The sequence below is a fragment of the Salvia splendens genome, chromosome 13 (assembly GCF_004379255.2).
Source record: "Salvia splendens isolate huo1 chromosome 13, SspV2, whole genome shotgun sequence".
Classification (NCBI taxonomy): domain Eukaryota; kingdom Viridiplantae; phylum Streptophyta; class Magnoliopsida; order Lamiales; family Lamiaceae; genus Salvia; species Salvia splendens.
Genome location: NC_056044.1, coordinates 3,958,840 through 3,974,919, shown reverse-complemented (window position 1 = coordinate 3,974,919; position 16,080 = coordinate 3,958,840). Strand labels below are relative to the sequence as shown.

General features: G+C 36.6%; 3 protein-coding genes and 1 non-coding gene across 8 annotated transcripts; 1 reads left to right on the top strand and 3 right to left on the bottom strand.

Annotated features, from left to right (window-relative positions):
* The first annotated feature begins 600 nt into the window (after positions 1–600).
* Positions 601–2,417, top strand: LOC121760358. Its single transcript, XM_042156038.1, has 3 exons — positions 601–1,024; positions 1,916–2,295; positions 2,370–2,417. Exons 1-3 carry the CDS (start codon positions 601–603, stop codon positions 2,415–2,417), a joined length of 852 nt encoding a protein of 283 aa, XP_042011972.1.
* Positions 2,418–2,998: 581 nt separating this feature from the next.
* On the bottom strand, positions 2,999–4,519 carry LOC121761153 (RING-H2 finger protein ATL67-like). The gene is made up of 3 exons (XM_042156752.1): positions 4,035–4,519; positions 3,432–3,529; positions 2,999–3,359 (listed from the first exon to the last, which is right to left on the bottom strand). Exons 1-3 carry the CDS (start codon positions 4,191–4,193, stop codon positions 3,122–3,124), a joined length of 495 nt encoding a protein of 164 aa, XP_042012686.1. The 5' UTR covers positions 4,194–4,519; the 3' UTR covers positions 2,999–3,121.
* A 1,910-nt stretch (positions 4,520–6,429) lies between these two features.
* Positions 6,430–8,915, bottom strand: LOC121762268 (serine/arginine-rich splicing factor RS40-like). Of its 5 annotated transcripts, XM_042158086.1 has the most exons (7): positions 8,841–8,860; positions 8,615–8,724; positions 7,864–8,209; positions 7,674–7,786; positions 7,321–7,556; positions 6,858–7,121; positions 6,430–6,749 (listed from the first exon to the last, which is right to left on the bottom strand). In XM_042158086.1, exons 3-7 carry the CDS (start codon positions 8,186–8,188, stop codon positions 6,698–6,700), a joined length of 990 nt encoding a protein of 329 aa, XP_042014020.1. In that variant the 5' UTR covers positions 8,189–8,209; positions 8,615–8,724; positions 8,841–8,860; the 3' UTR covers positions 6,430–6,697. The 5 variants fall into 5 exon arrangements, with proteins under 5 accessions (XP_042014020.1, XP_042014022.1, XP_042014023.1 ...); XM_042158088.1 differs by lacking the exon at positions 7,864–8,209 and having other exon boundaries at positions 8,615–8,745; positions 8,841–8,915; XM_042158089.1 differs by lacking the exon at positions 7,864–8,209 and having other exon boundaries at positions 8,841–8,864.
* Positions 8,916–10,230: 1,315 nt separating this feature from the next.
* On the bottom strand, positions 10,231–10,302 carry TRNAC-GCA. Its single transcript has one exon. It is a non-coding gene; the product is annotated as a tRNA-Cys (tRNA).
* Between the last annotated feature and the right edge of the window lie 5,778 nt (positions 10,303–16,080).

Genomic DNA, 16,080 nt, shown 5'->3' with positions numbered 1-16,080 from the left:
TTAGTTTTTGTAGATGATTGCACTCGCATGACCTGGGTATATTTCATGAAATAAAAATCTGAAGTTTTGTCACACTTTACCTATTTCTATAACATTATCCAAACTCAGTTTCACAAAACCATTCAGGTCCTTCGGTCAGATAATGGGGGGGAGTTCGTTAATTCTAACATGAAACAATTCTTCGAAAACAAAGGCCTTATACACCAAACCACATGTGTTCATACTCCCGAACAAAACGGTGTGGCTGAAAGGAAAAATAGATCTCTCCTCGAAATTACTCGTTCTATGCTTATAGAGTCAAAAGCCCCGAAACACTTCTGGCCAGAAGCCATTGCCACCTCAGCCTATCTTTTAAACCGATTGCCCACAAGTATTCTCAAACACAAAACTCCCCTACAAGTCTTGTCCGCCTACACAAAAATCCCTCCGCCCTTGACTCTTGAACCTCGCGTCTTCGGATGCTCCGTTTTTGTCTACATTCCTAAACATGAAAGAAATAAACTATCCACATGTGCTATTAAATGCGTATTTGTAGGATATGGGGTAAATCAAAAGGGGTATAGGTGTTTCGATCCAAAGTCCAATCGTATGTTCGTTACAATGAACTGCAACTTTCTTGAAACTGAGTATTTCTTTACCCATCTTAGCGGTCAATGGAAGAGTAATGTTAGGGATAACAATGATACGGACCCGCTAAGTTGGATCTCAATGCCACTGCCAATGCCAAGCAATCCTGATGCGGACCTAACAGAGAAAGCAGTAAGCAATTCCGCTGAGCAAGTCTCTGATGTGGTAGAGTCTATTGTGGAAGGTGACATCGCCTCAAATATTTCTCCTTCAAGGTTTTCCAATGTAAGTACTCATGTGGATACAGATAATTGTTTGGCTAACACTATAAGTGCAGAAGAAAATTCAATTGAGGCCGAAGAAAGGGAAATCGAGGAAGTCGAGGTCGAAGGGTTGACCGTGACACTGGGAGATACATACTTCCACCAAGGCCAAACAGAGGAGTTCCACCCAAAAGGTATACACCAGAAAAGATTGACAGAAAAAAGCGCTACTCTATTGTGAACCTAGCCAAAGGCCATTTATTAGAGATGGTTGGGGCTTTCGAGAATGCACTATATGAAGAAGAAGAAATACCACAGACATGGGAAGAAGCTATGAAACACAAGCATTGAAGGGAAGCAACGAAGAAAGAGATTGATGCACTGATTCCAAACCACACATGAGAGAAATGTGCTCTACCAGGAGGGAAGCGACCAGTGGGTTGTCGATGGATTTTCACTATCAAAAGAAGACCTGATGGCTCGATAGAAAGGTACAAGGCACGACTTGTCGCAAAGGGCTATACACAGACATATGGAGTTGACTATTCTGAGACCCTCTCTCTAGTAGCTAAGATGAACACTGTTCGGGTATTGCTATCTATTGCTGCTAATAAGGACTGACCATTACACCAGTTTGATGTGACAAATGTCTTCCTGCATGGTGAGTTGAAGAAGAAAGGAGAAGTTTACATGGAGGCACCTCCAGGTTTTGCAACAGATTTTAAAGCAGGTGAAGGGTGCCGATTGAGGAAGACCTTGTATGGATTGAAGCAATCTCCAAGAGTATTGGTTTGGGAAGTTTGTTGGGGCAATGATTAGCTATGGATATACACAGCGCAATTTAGACCATACGCTATTTTTTAAGAAGCGAGGTGATAAGATCACATGTTTAATCATATATGTTGATGACATGATTATTACAGGTGACGATCTAGAAGAGATTGAGGCATTGAAGAAGAATCTTTTTCAGGAATTTGAGATGAAGGACTTGGGGAATCTCAAGTATTTTCTTGAAATTGAAGTGCTAAGGTCAACCAAAGGAATTTTTCTGCGACAAAGGAAGTATATCCTGGGCATACTAGCAGAGACTGGCCTACTCGAATGTAAACCAGCAGACACTTCTCTAGCAGTTAATCATGGATTACAAATCAGAGAAGGATCCAAGTTGACTGACCATAGTCGGTATCAGCGACTAGTCGGAAAACTCATATATCTCTCGCACACTAGGCCAGATATTGCCTATGCAGTTGGGGTTGCAAATCAGTTCATGCATAAGCCGCAGACGGATCACATGGAGGCAACACTTAGGATTTGTCGATATTTGAAGGGAACTCCAGGGCATGGAGTGTTGTTCGCCAAAAATGGGCATCTTGGGATTCATGGTTATACAGATGCTGACGGCGCAGGAAACCCGAATGATAGGAAGTCTACAGCAGGCTACTTTACCTTTGTTGGAGGTAACTTGGTAACGTGGAGAAGCAAGAAGCAGAAGGTGGTGGCTCTTTCGAGTGCTGAAGCAGAATTTCGTGGGATTAAAAGAGGGTTGACCGAGATTTTATGGTTAAGGAGATTGATGAAAGAGATTAATCTCTCTCCGAGCAAGTGCCAGTTGTACTGTGATAACAAAGCCGCTATAAGCATCTCAAAAAATCTAGTACAACATGATCGAACGAAGCATGTGGAGGTTGACAGACACTTCATCAAAGAAAACATCGAGAATGGGATTGTTGAACTCCCTTTTGTTCGCTCTGAGGATCAACTTGTCGACATCCTAACTAAAGCAGTCAACTCAAGGAGTTTTGAAGATATGCTTTCCAAATTGAGTTTTGGAGATCTCACCACTCAATTTGAGGGGGAGTGTTGATAAAAGGAGAAGCATTAAAGAAAAATAGAGTTCCAAGAAGCATTAAAGAAGAATGGAGTTCCAAGAAGCATTAAAGAATAATGGAGTTCCAAGATTGGAATGTTTATCATGCCTGCCTTGTTCCAATAATAGTGTAGTTCCATGAATACATTTATTGTAGGATCTCAAAAGGTCACCAACATCCCTATAAATATATGGGTGTTGAGTACCATTTCATTATCCAATTCAATGCAATTATTTTCTCCCATGGCTTTCTTCTCTAAATGTGTTGCCTGTACCATTTGACAATATTAACATATTTCCATAAATCAATGAATCTCACCATTATGTAATATATCTACAATCAATCCCTTCTACATTCTGTAAATTCAAAATTTTCAGAATCAAAAAGGGGAAACAAAAAAAGGTAGTGAAGCAGAAATAGTTTCTATGTTGATCTAGAGGTTGCTGCATAGGGGAGCAGCCACTGCTGCGAATACTCGGCCGAGATCTCCGAGGATTGTGGCGTGGTCGGAGGAGGCGCCTGCACCGAGAGACGGCACACGGGGCAGGTAGACTGCTTCCTTAGCCAAACATCAATGCAGCATAGATGGAAACTATGCCCACATTTTGGCATAATTCTCAACACCTCTTTCTCTTGATACTCAGATAAGCATATGCTGCATCTGTAATTTCACAACATATTCAGTTTAAACAAAAATCAACCTATTTCATTCAAGCCATTCATTGATACTCACTGTGTATTCTCCATTGAGCTGAATGCTTCGCGATTGAACTTCATTGTCGGGATTGCTGCAACCACTACTGGTTCGAGGCCATTAATCCGATGCTCTGGCTGCCAAACATCCGAAGAAGCTGTTATAATCGATGATGATCTACACGATGAATCTTCAAGAATGCAATGTTGATAGGAACCTCAAGGCCATATCCATATGGAAAAAGCTTCAACTAACCAATCTACTTCTTGTAATTTGTTTACATATCTTCTCCTCACTTACTCATTTATGCAATTTTCAATATGGTTAATTGCCTCTAAATACACAAACTTTGACACAATTCATCACTAGTGCAAGATTTCACAACAACACAAAATGACAATGTATTTTACAGCCAGAGATTTCACAGAAAAAAAATACATTTAGCAAGGGGAGAAACAAGATGAAGCAATCACACTACCTTAGAAATCACATAGTACTATAACTGTATAACCAAACAACTTCAACATAAACATTCACTTAGTCGAATTTATGTACAAGAACACAAAGCAAGTAGCAAGATTGCAATGATCATAGGTAATTAGCCCAATACTCAATCCAAAGACCAACAAAACAGACACATACCAGCTCAAGATCAATTCTTGAATCAATATCCAACATTTGCTGGGCCTCCAAGCGGCGGAGCCGCCCGCAAATCAGCCTGGTGCAGACAAAAACAATGAAAGTTGCACTCATTCCAAACCCAATAATTGTGGTGATCAGATTCACCCCAGACCCCAACATAACACCACTCCTATTTTGAATCTTAGATCAAGATTGCTTTTTTCAGGTAGCTCATCTGAAAGTCAACTATTAGGTGAGAATAAGTCATCCCCCGAAAAAATATGAAAATCAGCTGCAAAACAGAGCAATAAAGCCCACATCAAGAATTTTCAAGAAACGGGTCAAGAAAAAGATTGTATTTTTGTGGGAGCCAATGAGGAGATATTAGACTTATTAAGAAACAGCAAGAAGAAAGTTCAAATGAGTGACAAACCAACAGAAACCAATAATTATAATTATAAATAGGAGCGTCCAATAAAATAATGACAATTTTACCAATTAATCAAGAATTAAGTAAATGAATCCCTAGGGATAATAATGAAGAGGTGCAACAAAGTCTTGCATCACCTATCTTGCTTTGTGCTTGATGTGCACTTCTATATTTCCAGTAGGGTCCACTCTCGGGGACCCACTGTTTTTCCATCAAACAGTTGGTGGGTAAGAAGAAATCTTACTTTGGGAAAATGGCGGCTAAATGTATATGTGGTGTGGGAAATGATTCTTGTTAGATTCAAATCATCAGTAAAATAGTAGGCGACAAATGATTCTTTTTTTCTCTTTTTATCTAATTTTCATTATTGGACCGACAATGCTCCCCTTTGTTTGATACGTCTAATTTAAGAATCTTATTACAATAAAAATGTTGAGGTAGGTGGGATAATTCAGTTGAAAACGAATATTGGTAGGTGAAAACATAAAAAAAAAAACATGAATTTAACTAAAACTTAGGGTCCACCGTAGTCCTTAGTAGAGTGATTTTTTTGAATCAATCTAACTTTAGATGATAAAAATCATAAATAATAATCTAAATAGGTAATTATATTGTAGCCTAAGCAATCAAACTAAACTCCTGTTGTAAATTTGTCAGAGGAAAATGAGTGCTATAAAAATTTTCTATCTTTAATTTCTCCGTTCTTTTCTCTCATTATCTATGTAAATAAATTTCATCATTTTCGTTTGAATGATGGAAATATTATCAAATCAATGCCTCATGATAATTGAAGTTAAAATGAATAATAAGAAAGGGTGAGATTCTTTTTTTTTATCAAGTCATAAATTGGTTGGTAGATTATATCAATTCATAAATTGGTTGGTGGCTCATAAAGTTCAGTTTTGTTGGGTGCTGTTTGGAAGGATAATATTGCAATTTTATTAATTGGATATAATTGTTTTGTTGGTCATCAATCGTATCTAACACGTTGTGCTTGACCCATATATTTCGAAATTAGAATGTGTTCATTTTTTGAGGAAAACATGTGTTCACTCTGTCTCTCCTCAAGTTCCAATCAAAAGTATCAAATTGATTAATAGTATTATTGATAAAAGATATTGGATAAGTATATATAATAGTAAAAATGATGTATCATGACTATGAAAAATTGGTTATTGTCATTTTTTTAAGTGAATATAGTTTAAATAAAAAGTGAATATAGTCTACGTAGTTTAAAAATAAGTAATAATAAAGCTATGGTTTATTTTACCTTTCTTTTGTGTTTTTCCGATATTCAATACAAAATCAATGGTACTTCAATTATCATTCTCTATTAACTGAATCTCCTTGATTAGTTTTCTTGGGTTTACAAAGTGAATAAACAGAATTTTTTTTTCATTGAGATCACTTATATAATGATATAGTGGAGAGGAAAACCAACTTTAACGAAGTTATAAAAATATGTAGATAAATAATTTAATTGATAGAAAAATCATTAATTGGATAAAAATAACACAACTTCTACATTTTTATTTGCATGATGACCTATCAGCATTTTAAATCTTGACATGATTATATCCAATTACCATTATTTTTCTCCATTTAATACATTGAATTATCATTTCAATGTCTACTTAAATATATTAATAAAAAAATAGTACTCCATATTTCTTTTGGGCATAGGTTTTTAGTAGTGCAATAAAGTAGAGATAAAAAATTAAGAAAGATAAACAAAATAAGAGAAAGATATTTTGTCATTTTTTGCCATAAAAGAAAATGTCTAACTTATAGCGGGGCATTCTAAATATAAATTCATTTCTTTTGTAAATGAAACAAGGGAATAATATTTTGTAAATACATTTAGTTAGAGCAATGAAAGTGTCTCATCGTGTTAAATTAGTGTGGGTTGTTGGAATATGTTTAGTATTTATTAGTCGAGTAAATCATATTTTATGATTTGGCTTTGTCTTATAAAAGGCTCAGTTGTGATCCATAAAATTGGACATAAATCATAAACCAAAGCACGATTACATCAATTTATCCATGAAATACAAGATCAATCAGATACACATAAGTTGAGACATAGAACAGTTTGACATAAGTACGAATCACAATCGAATTCAACTATGCATAGGCTACAACACTCTCTACCCAAAGTTTTAACAATAACTAGTTGAAAAACACTTGCAGAAATTTGCAGGGAAGAATGAAGAGAATAGATTCTACCAAATGCTACCAACAGTGTTCTTCCTTCTCAAGACCGGGATCGTGATCGAGACCTCTCCCGTGGAGGCGGGGGTGAACGACTGCATGTTTACATACGATCAGATAAGGAAATTTCATTAAGTCTTAGTCCACAGAAACTATGTACTACAAAGTAACAAATGCTAGAAATAAAGAATAGTAATAATGACCTGTTGTATCTATCATTGGCAGGGCTTTCTGCTCTTCCATATTGAGGACTGCCCCTTCGTTCTGATCTAGAATTTGGTACAGATCCATGTCCATAGTCAGGGCTACCCCTATCTCTTTGATAGGGACTTGGGGAACGTCTGCGATCATAGTTTCTTCTATCAGGAGACGTGTCACGTCCTCTTCCATCAGGGCTGTGCCCATTTCTTTTGTCATCATCGTCCCGGATTGCATATTCAACTGATATAACTCGATCCATGAACTTGCTGCAAAGTAAGAAGAGTGTCAAGTAAGGCAGTTTTCCCATTCGGCTTCAAGAAACTATGATCTGGGGTTTCAATATACGGTAGCTTAATGACCTTATTCTAAGTTCATTTTTGTGTATGTTTACATACTTTAGTTGGCTTAGTAGACCATAGTAATAACACCTACAACAACAAGACAATAGATGGATTTATTACGGACCTTAAGTGAGTTTCCTCTAATGCTCGGGTTGCATCTTCCTGCAACTCATACTGCACAAAGGCAAAGTTCCTTCTGATCCTGACATTGGATATCTTCCCATAATGCTCAAAATACTTTTCAATGTCCCTGGTCCTAGTATTGATAGGATCAAAGTTAATGACAAATAACGTTTTAGAAGGTCGTGCACTGGAAGAAGATTTTCTGGTGCTATCAGGCCTTCTGCTACCACGCTCTTGCTGCAGATGAAATAGGCACACTTAATTATGTCATGAAAAGGGATCAACAGTAACCTTAAATTCATACGTATAAACTACATACCATTTGGCATTAAATAAATATAAAAACAGACATACCTTGGTCCACTCAACACGAATTCTGCGCCCTTTTCTGCCAAACTCTATCCTGTCAAGCCTCCGGATCGCATCCTCTGCATCCCGCTCATCTTCCATATAGACAAAGCAGAAGCCTATAAAGCCGAAAAGAGTTAAGAGAAAACAAGCCTAGACTTTCAGCTGGGAGACAAATGACTAAGTTAAAAGACACCTTGCACAATGTAACATAATGATGCTAGGTAAACAATTACAACATCCAAAACCCCTGCAAATAAGATGGAGACATTGGAGAGGAAAGGGAAAAAAACTTTTGCATGAAGAGAACATAACACCTGCCACTGGATCCGAATTGAACATGAATCTATGTCGAAACATGTTGGAAATCGGTGACTGGGCAAAGTGGTGAGGAATAGAAAAGTGAATGATCTACAGGTAGTGTGGAATGGTAGAGCATGGCAGAAATATCGATTCTTTCGGACAGACAAACATGTATCTTGGGCACAAGCCAGAAAATTAAAGCAGAGAGAACCATCCATCCAGGAAGACCAAGAGTAATCCTGCGCGAAAGAAACTATTGAGCTCGAAGCCTCACTATAACATAAAGACAAAAGCGCCCCCCTCTTATAAACAACACCAGCTAAACATTCCTTTTTCTATTCAATTAGTAAAAAACACAAATTTTTTACACTGCAACATCGATTAATATCTTACTTTAAAGCAAAACGACAACTAAATGACTAATGAGAATCACTCAGCTCTCCCCTTTCATCCATCCAAATTTTTTTTTCTTTTTAGTTTCCATCGACATTACAAGTACAAACTGCCTTAGATGCTTCATCGAGTGTGATACAGAGAGTGCAATGTTCGAGCCTTCGAGGTCAATAATGGAAGCGGATTACACAGTACCACAGAATCCAACACAGGATCTACTTTAAGAAACCATCAACTAAAGATATTTTTACCAGATTTCATATCTACGCGATCCACCCTCCCATATTTTCTGAAAAGGCGATCAACGTCGGATTGCTTAGCGTCAAAGTCCAGATTCCCGCAAAATATAGGCTTCATGATGCTGAATTTTTTTCAGAAATACCTGCAAAAATAGTAATCAAGCTCCATTTGTTGCAAGGTTGAGTTTTGGTTGAATTAATCATAGAAATGGAGAGAGGAAGGTTGTGGATCAGTTACCTTGGCGCCTCCTCTCTTTGCAGCGAGACTGATGTTGAGAAACCCTAGAATTGGCTAATTGATTTTGAAGAGGTGAACTTTCGGGCCTTCACAATGTGGGCTGAAAGGCCCTCAACATGTTATTTGGGCCTTTGAATCTAAAATATTATTTACAATTGTAGTATTTGAATGTGAATATATATCATCCAGCAAATCCTTGGGAATTCCGCGGCGAAGTCCGCCATTGCATACGCTCTTGCCATCTCTTCTTTCACAACTGTACAAGATATGCAGGCCAACACAACAAATTGGGTGTGTTATTGGCATTTTAATTACTCCATTTGAATATACTATATCCAAATTATATACAGTTGAATGCATGTGTGTAATAACGTTTTGGTGCAAATATTATTGTAAAAAACTTGCACTCCCTCCGTTCGTGAAATGTTGTTCAGTTTTATCATTTCGGTCCGTCTGTGAAATGTTGTCCAGTTTGCTTTGTTCCATTTTTTTATGAATGGACCTCACTTTCTCTAACTTTTTCCACTCACTTTTCTTCATATTTCTTAAAATTCGTGCCGAGTCAAATATGGACAACATTTTGCGGACGAAGGGAATAAGTATATTGATCAGTAATTATAATATTCCACTAATCAACGACCTTTTGTCACAGTGAAAGGAAAAGGGTGCATTGCTGCAAATGAGAATTTTTGGATAAATGAGACATAGACATAGTAAAACTAAAAAAGCGATACTACAACAATTATGCATATGAAATTATACAAAAAAAATTGTCTCTTTAAAATAAAAGGAAAGAGGAAAAAGAGGATTCCTTTTGAGTTAGGAGTAGTGGAGTACTAAGTTATTATCAATAGATATAGCAAATGAATTGTGAATGAATCAAAAGGAAAATGGTGACAAATACGGAGTGAATGGAGAAGTATAATAGTAATTTTTTAAATTGGATTATTTACAAAACTTACAAAGGAGAGCCTGTTTATAAACAACCAATTAATTTTAATATCCCGAAAGAAAAAAACAAATGAATGCAAGGGCGATATTGCTGCATGTCTAATTCCATTTCAATAGCAACACCATATCTATAGTATTTTATACTTTATAGTAGTATGGAATACATGACATAGATTATTCAAATCAAACAATATTATTCAAGCATGTCACTTGCATCGAACATAAAAATATAAGGACGCGGTTTACCTTTCTTAATTATTAGTACTATTTTTTTTTTCCAACACAAGAGAGCCTTTTCTTTATCTCCGTTTTTAATTTCCAAAGCAAACAAACTTAATTATACTTTAGCTTTTAACATGATTGGTGATTAAATTCTTAATCGAAATAATAATTGGACTCATCATAGATTAAATTCACTTTTTTAAAAAAAAGTGAAGAGAGGGCCCAACCGGGTTCGAACCGGTGACCTATTGATCTGCAGTCAATTGCTCTACCACTGAGCTATGGACCCATTTGTTTATGGGATCATACAGAATGATATTCATTTTATGGAAATTAAGACCATCCACTACGCGTCCCGCGCCGGGCTCGCGTCTCGTCCCAGAGGGACGGGTCCTCCGCGGGACGCGTTGCAGCGACCATCCCGTCCCTAGCCCGCGCCCGTCTCGTCCCGTAGCCCGTCTCGGCGAGACACGGGACGCGCTGTCCCGCCACGCGCCAGCGACACGTGTCTCGTCCCCATGCGTGCGTGACGCCCACTCGCTGGCCCGCGAGTGGGCGTCGTCACTGATGACGCAATAATTCGTTTTTTTTAAATTCGACTTTTAATAATAAAAAAAATTCAAACGGTAATATTACCGTTAAATTTTTATTTTCGTTTTTTAAATTTTTTTTATATATTTTACTCTATAAATAATCCTATTTCATACTCATTTCAAACACAAACACACATTTATTCCTCTCAAATCATCTCTATCACTCCAATTTCCATCTTCAATCAACTCAAACAAATGGATCCTTTTGAGCAAATGCGTCAATTAATGAAACAATCACTCGAAGAAGATCGACGACGAGAGGCGGAGGAAGCCGCGCCACCCCCACGACGCTCCCGGAAGTACATCAATCGGAACCGGGAGGAAGCTGCCGCACGGTTAGTACGCGACTACTTCTGTGATAACCCGATTTGGGGAGATACCTACTTCCGTCGCCGTTTTCGCATGCGGAAACCGCTATTTCTCCACATAGCGAATACTTTGGCGGCCAGGGAAGAGTTCTTCCGAGAAGGGTTCGACGCGGTCGGCCGTCCCAGCCACACGACGCTGCAGAAATGTACTGCAGCCATCCGGCAGCTTGCGACTGGACAAACGGCAGACATATTCGACGAATACCTGCACATCGGAGACACCACTGGGCGCATGTGCTTGCTCAACTTCTGCAGAGGCGTCCGGGCAGCCTTCAGTGACGAATTTCTCCGGAGGCCAACCACGGAGGATTGTCAGTTCCTCCTCAACCTGCACGAACAAGTGCACGGATTCCCCGGATGCTTGGCAGTGTCGATTGCATGCACTGACAATGAAAGAATTGCCCGGTGGCTTGGAGGGGGTCCTACACGAGCGGCCACAAAGGCACCCACCCAACCGTTGTACTCGAGGCCGTTGCCGACTACCGGCTTTGGATCTGGCACGCGTACTTCGGGGTTCCTGGCTCGAACAACGACGTAAACGTGTTCCAACAATCCGACCTCTTTACCGAAGTTTTGGATGGTAAAGCGCCGGCCATCAACTTCGTCGCCAACAACCGGCGGTATAAAATGGGGTACTATCTCGCCGACGGCATCTACCCGAAGTGGCCGACCTTCGTGAATACGTGCGGCAGGCCTGCGAACCCAAAGCAGGCTCTTTTTGCGCAGAAGCAGGAGGCTGCGCGCAAGGATGTGGAGAGGGCGTTCGGGGTTCTCCAAGCGCGCTTCAACATCATCAAAGCTCCGGCTCGTTCGTGGTTCATGGAGAGCATGGTCGACATCAAGTATACGTGCATAATCTTGCACAACATGATTGTCCGAGACGAAGGACCCGATGCGGGAAATTGGTTCGACCCCGAATCCCCCGGAAGCTCAACCGCAAGTAGTCCGCCGCGAAGTGGAGCGCATCCGTCTATACAAGAACGGTTGGCTATTCGGGCAAGGACACGCGACTCTAGCGCCCACACCCAACTCCAAGAGGATCTAATTGAGCACATTTGGGAAAACTTTGGCGGAGCAGATTAAATTATGTCATTTTTATTTTTTTAGAATTTTAATTATGTCTTCGTTTTTTTTAATTTTAAGTTGCAATGTTGTTTTAATTTTAATAAAGTGTGTTTGTTTAAATTGAATTGGGTTAAAAAAAATTATAAATGAAATTGAATGAATAGTAATTAAGGGACGGTATAGAGACGGTTAAGGGACGGAGCGTTGCAGGTTCCGTCCCTTAGTTAAGGGATGGATGAAAAAAGGACAGTGGGACCCTCAAATAGTGCTCAAATAGTAGTTAAGGGACGGTTTAAGAGACGGTATAGAGACAGCGTAGTGGATGGCCTAACAAACGATATTTATTAGTACTAATAACATCATATGCCAGTAAGGGTTCAGAAAATACATTTATAAATTATAATGATATTATTATGGTAACACTCCATATAGTATTATACTCCCTCCGTCCCGTGCTACTCGCACGTTTGCTTTTCGGCTCGTCACAAAGTCCTTACACTATTTATAATTTAAGTTAGAATTAATGCATTTAATTAATATGTTAGTTTAAGTTAAGAGCTCTTTTATTAAGTGATGTCTCATTACACCTAAAATTCTTTTTCAATTACATAAAAAAATCAATCCCAAATTTACGGCCTAAAATGAAAAGTGCGAGTAGCATGGGACGGAGGGAGTACATTATACTATATTTGCATTACAATTTGATAAATATAGCATCATATGCCATTAATAATTGCATTATAAACAATATGTAAATTACATAATGATTGTGGTATTAAATTCCAAGATTTACAGCCTCAATTTTCATAACCTCCCTTATTCAATCAGTTGGATAGACTAAAGCTATGGCGGTAATCATTATATGATATTTAACATGTTTCTATTTTGTATGATAGAATTCCCCGGCACTGATCTGAAAGGTAATCCTCACATTTCTTCGAAAATATCGGCATGGAAGAAATCATACTACTCACTTTCCCAAATACTGGAGAGGAGCGGTGTTGGATTTAACGAGAATGGAAAATTCAAAATTGATTGTGACGATGATCAATGGGATCAGATTGTAAGGGTAAGAATTTAATTTCCCAATTATTTCTGAATTGACAACTTACATACAATTTAATTGTTCACACAATCTAAACTATTTTGTCTTTCATACTGCATCTCACAAACGTTGATGTAGCACGACAACAATGCTCGAGGTATGCGGTAGAAATTTATGTTATTTCTGTTTATGTTTATTCAGACATGTAGCGTGGGGAAAGTTTCTTATCTGCAATCCATTTATGAAAAAATTAATGCCTTTTGATGAGAGGCAAGTGTTACTTTTTTCTAATGTGTATGTCTTTTGCTGAACTGAAATCCTCCAGTAATGTCTTCTTCATGGTGTGCCTCTTCCTATTTGTCTTCGCAGTAGCTTTTGAAATCGAGGGCATGGTTTGCCACACCATATTGCTGCAATCTTTCTAGAGCTTGTAATATTGCACTTGACATTTGTTTTAATATTCGAAATGAGTGATTAATATTTCATTTATTTGCTCGATCTAAGGCATCCCCAATAATTCTCGTAAGAAAATCTAGCTGATCGAAATGCTTTTAGAATTAGTTTTTTTATACTGATAATTTCAGGTGAAATTTTACATGAAAATGCTTCAATTCACCTGATCATATCAACCTTCAATTTTCGTGTGAATTTGTCCTATCACACTAAATCATTCAATTTGTGGACCTGGGTTCTATTTAGTCGATCATATAACCCTTCATATTTTTTGATTTTGCACTATCAAATAAAATTGGAAATCGTAAAACTAGAGACGAAGTTAATCAAATTACCCAAGTTAAAGTAGATATAGGAATTGTTATTGCTTTTGATTAATTTATAGTCATATGTTATATGTATTTTTATATCATGTGTTAAATTTATCTAGTATATTTAATATGCTTGATTAGATGTTTTAGTGCTATTAATTTCGATTAAATTAGTCGAATCAATGATAAAATAAAAAAAGTTACTAAGGAGTATTAACTATAGAGTGGTATCATTTATTATTCATTTTTGGATATGATTAAATTACAAATAATAACATTAATATTTATGAAACAACCAAATACTCAAAATAAACTAAGATAATTAACAACAACAAACTACTAAACATTCATTTCTTCATTACTTAATGGTAGCCTAGAAATTACATTCATAACATCCCCACTAACCACAACTAGATTACACGATCTATTACATACTTGAACATATTCAAGTATCAAAAAAGATAATACGCATATTTTCAGCTACTACGAGACACACAAGACACACAACATCAGTTTGTGCTTCTAGCAAAATAGACGCGGACCACATACAACAGATCTTATATCTGCGGCTTACGGCGCATCCTCCACCATATGATGGGGCTATTGGAACCAGAAGAGTACGTTGGAACCTTAGGTGGACAGTTTGCTCATTTGAAAGTAGGGGTGGGTCGGTACGGTATACCGTACCGACCGTGCCATACCGCATACCATACCGGAAATTACGGTATGACAAAATTTCATACCGATACCATACCGAATTTTCGGTATACCGGAATTCCGGTATACCGAAAATTCGGTATGATAATTTTTTATACCGTTACCATACCGTTATTGCGGTATACCGTACTGTGTTTCGGTATACCGTTAAAAACGGTATACCGAAACACGGTACGGTATACCGTAATAACGGTATGGTAACGGTAACGGTATACCGGAAATAATTACTAATATAATAAAATTAATTTTTAGATAATCTTATTATTATCATTATCATTATTATTATTATTAATTCTTTTTATAATAATGTATAACCTGGGTATAATATTCATAAAATTACTATGCAATGAAAAAATAAAACAAGAGCTACACTATATAATTATTAATATACTTAGTTTAATCTATACGTATATAATCTTTCATATTGTTATTTTAATTTATTGTTTCAACTAACAAAACTGAAGTTATTATTACACTTTTATTTGTCTAGATTATTTTTGCATATATATTGTATATATTTGAGAAAACCAATAATTTGCGTGTGAGATGATCGAAAATAATTGCAAAATATGATTACAAATTAAAATATACAAGTATTAAATATTTTTATACTACTCCTATACATGGAATGTACATAAACTATTCATATAATTTAATTGTGTGTGGTTATATAGATTGTTCCAATAGTTTATACATCTAATTGGAATTAGGGATATATGTATTTCCATTTGTCACAATTTTATTGATATGGCATACCAAGTAGGATTGTCAAGTTGGTATTCCTTGACCATGGATTTTTTTGTCAAGATAAAGATATGTGGATCAAATATTTAGGGATAATTAAATTTTTTTATGTCGATCTACTTCAATATAAATCCAAATTGAAATTTAAATAGGACCTTTTATTTCATTATAATTAGCTAAACAAAACTGAAGTTATTCTTAAACTTTTATTGTCTAGATTATTTTTGCATATATATTGTATATATTTGAGAAAACCAATAATTTGCATGTGAGATGATCGAAAATAATTGCAAAATATGATTACAAATTAAAATATACAAGTATTAAATATTTTTATACTACTCCTATACATGGAATGTACATAAACTATTCATATAATTTAATTGTGTGTGGTTATATAGATTGTTCCAATAGTTTATTCATCCTTCAATTTAAGTAGTACTAGTATATAAAATACGATAACATACAATGAATTAAACACTAATTAAACGATTTGATTCATTTTCAGCTGCACATATTTTTAATTGAAATTTTATGAAATGGGACGAAGAATAAAACAATTTTTAATTACTTTGTATATTTGGAATATGACATTACACAAAGAATCATATACTAAATGGTGTGAGTTAATACAAATTCTTTCAAATGTGCTTTGTTGAAACATATTCTCGAATCCCGATATCGTATTTCCAATCTTCTTTCGGTGTTATGTGTTATTGTGTTTATTATATTTAATAGGATGAGTTGATAAAAAAATAATTGTGAATTTGT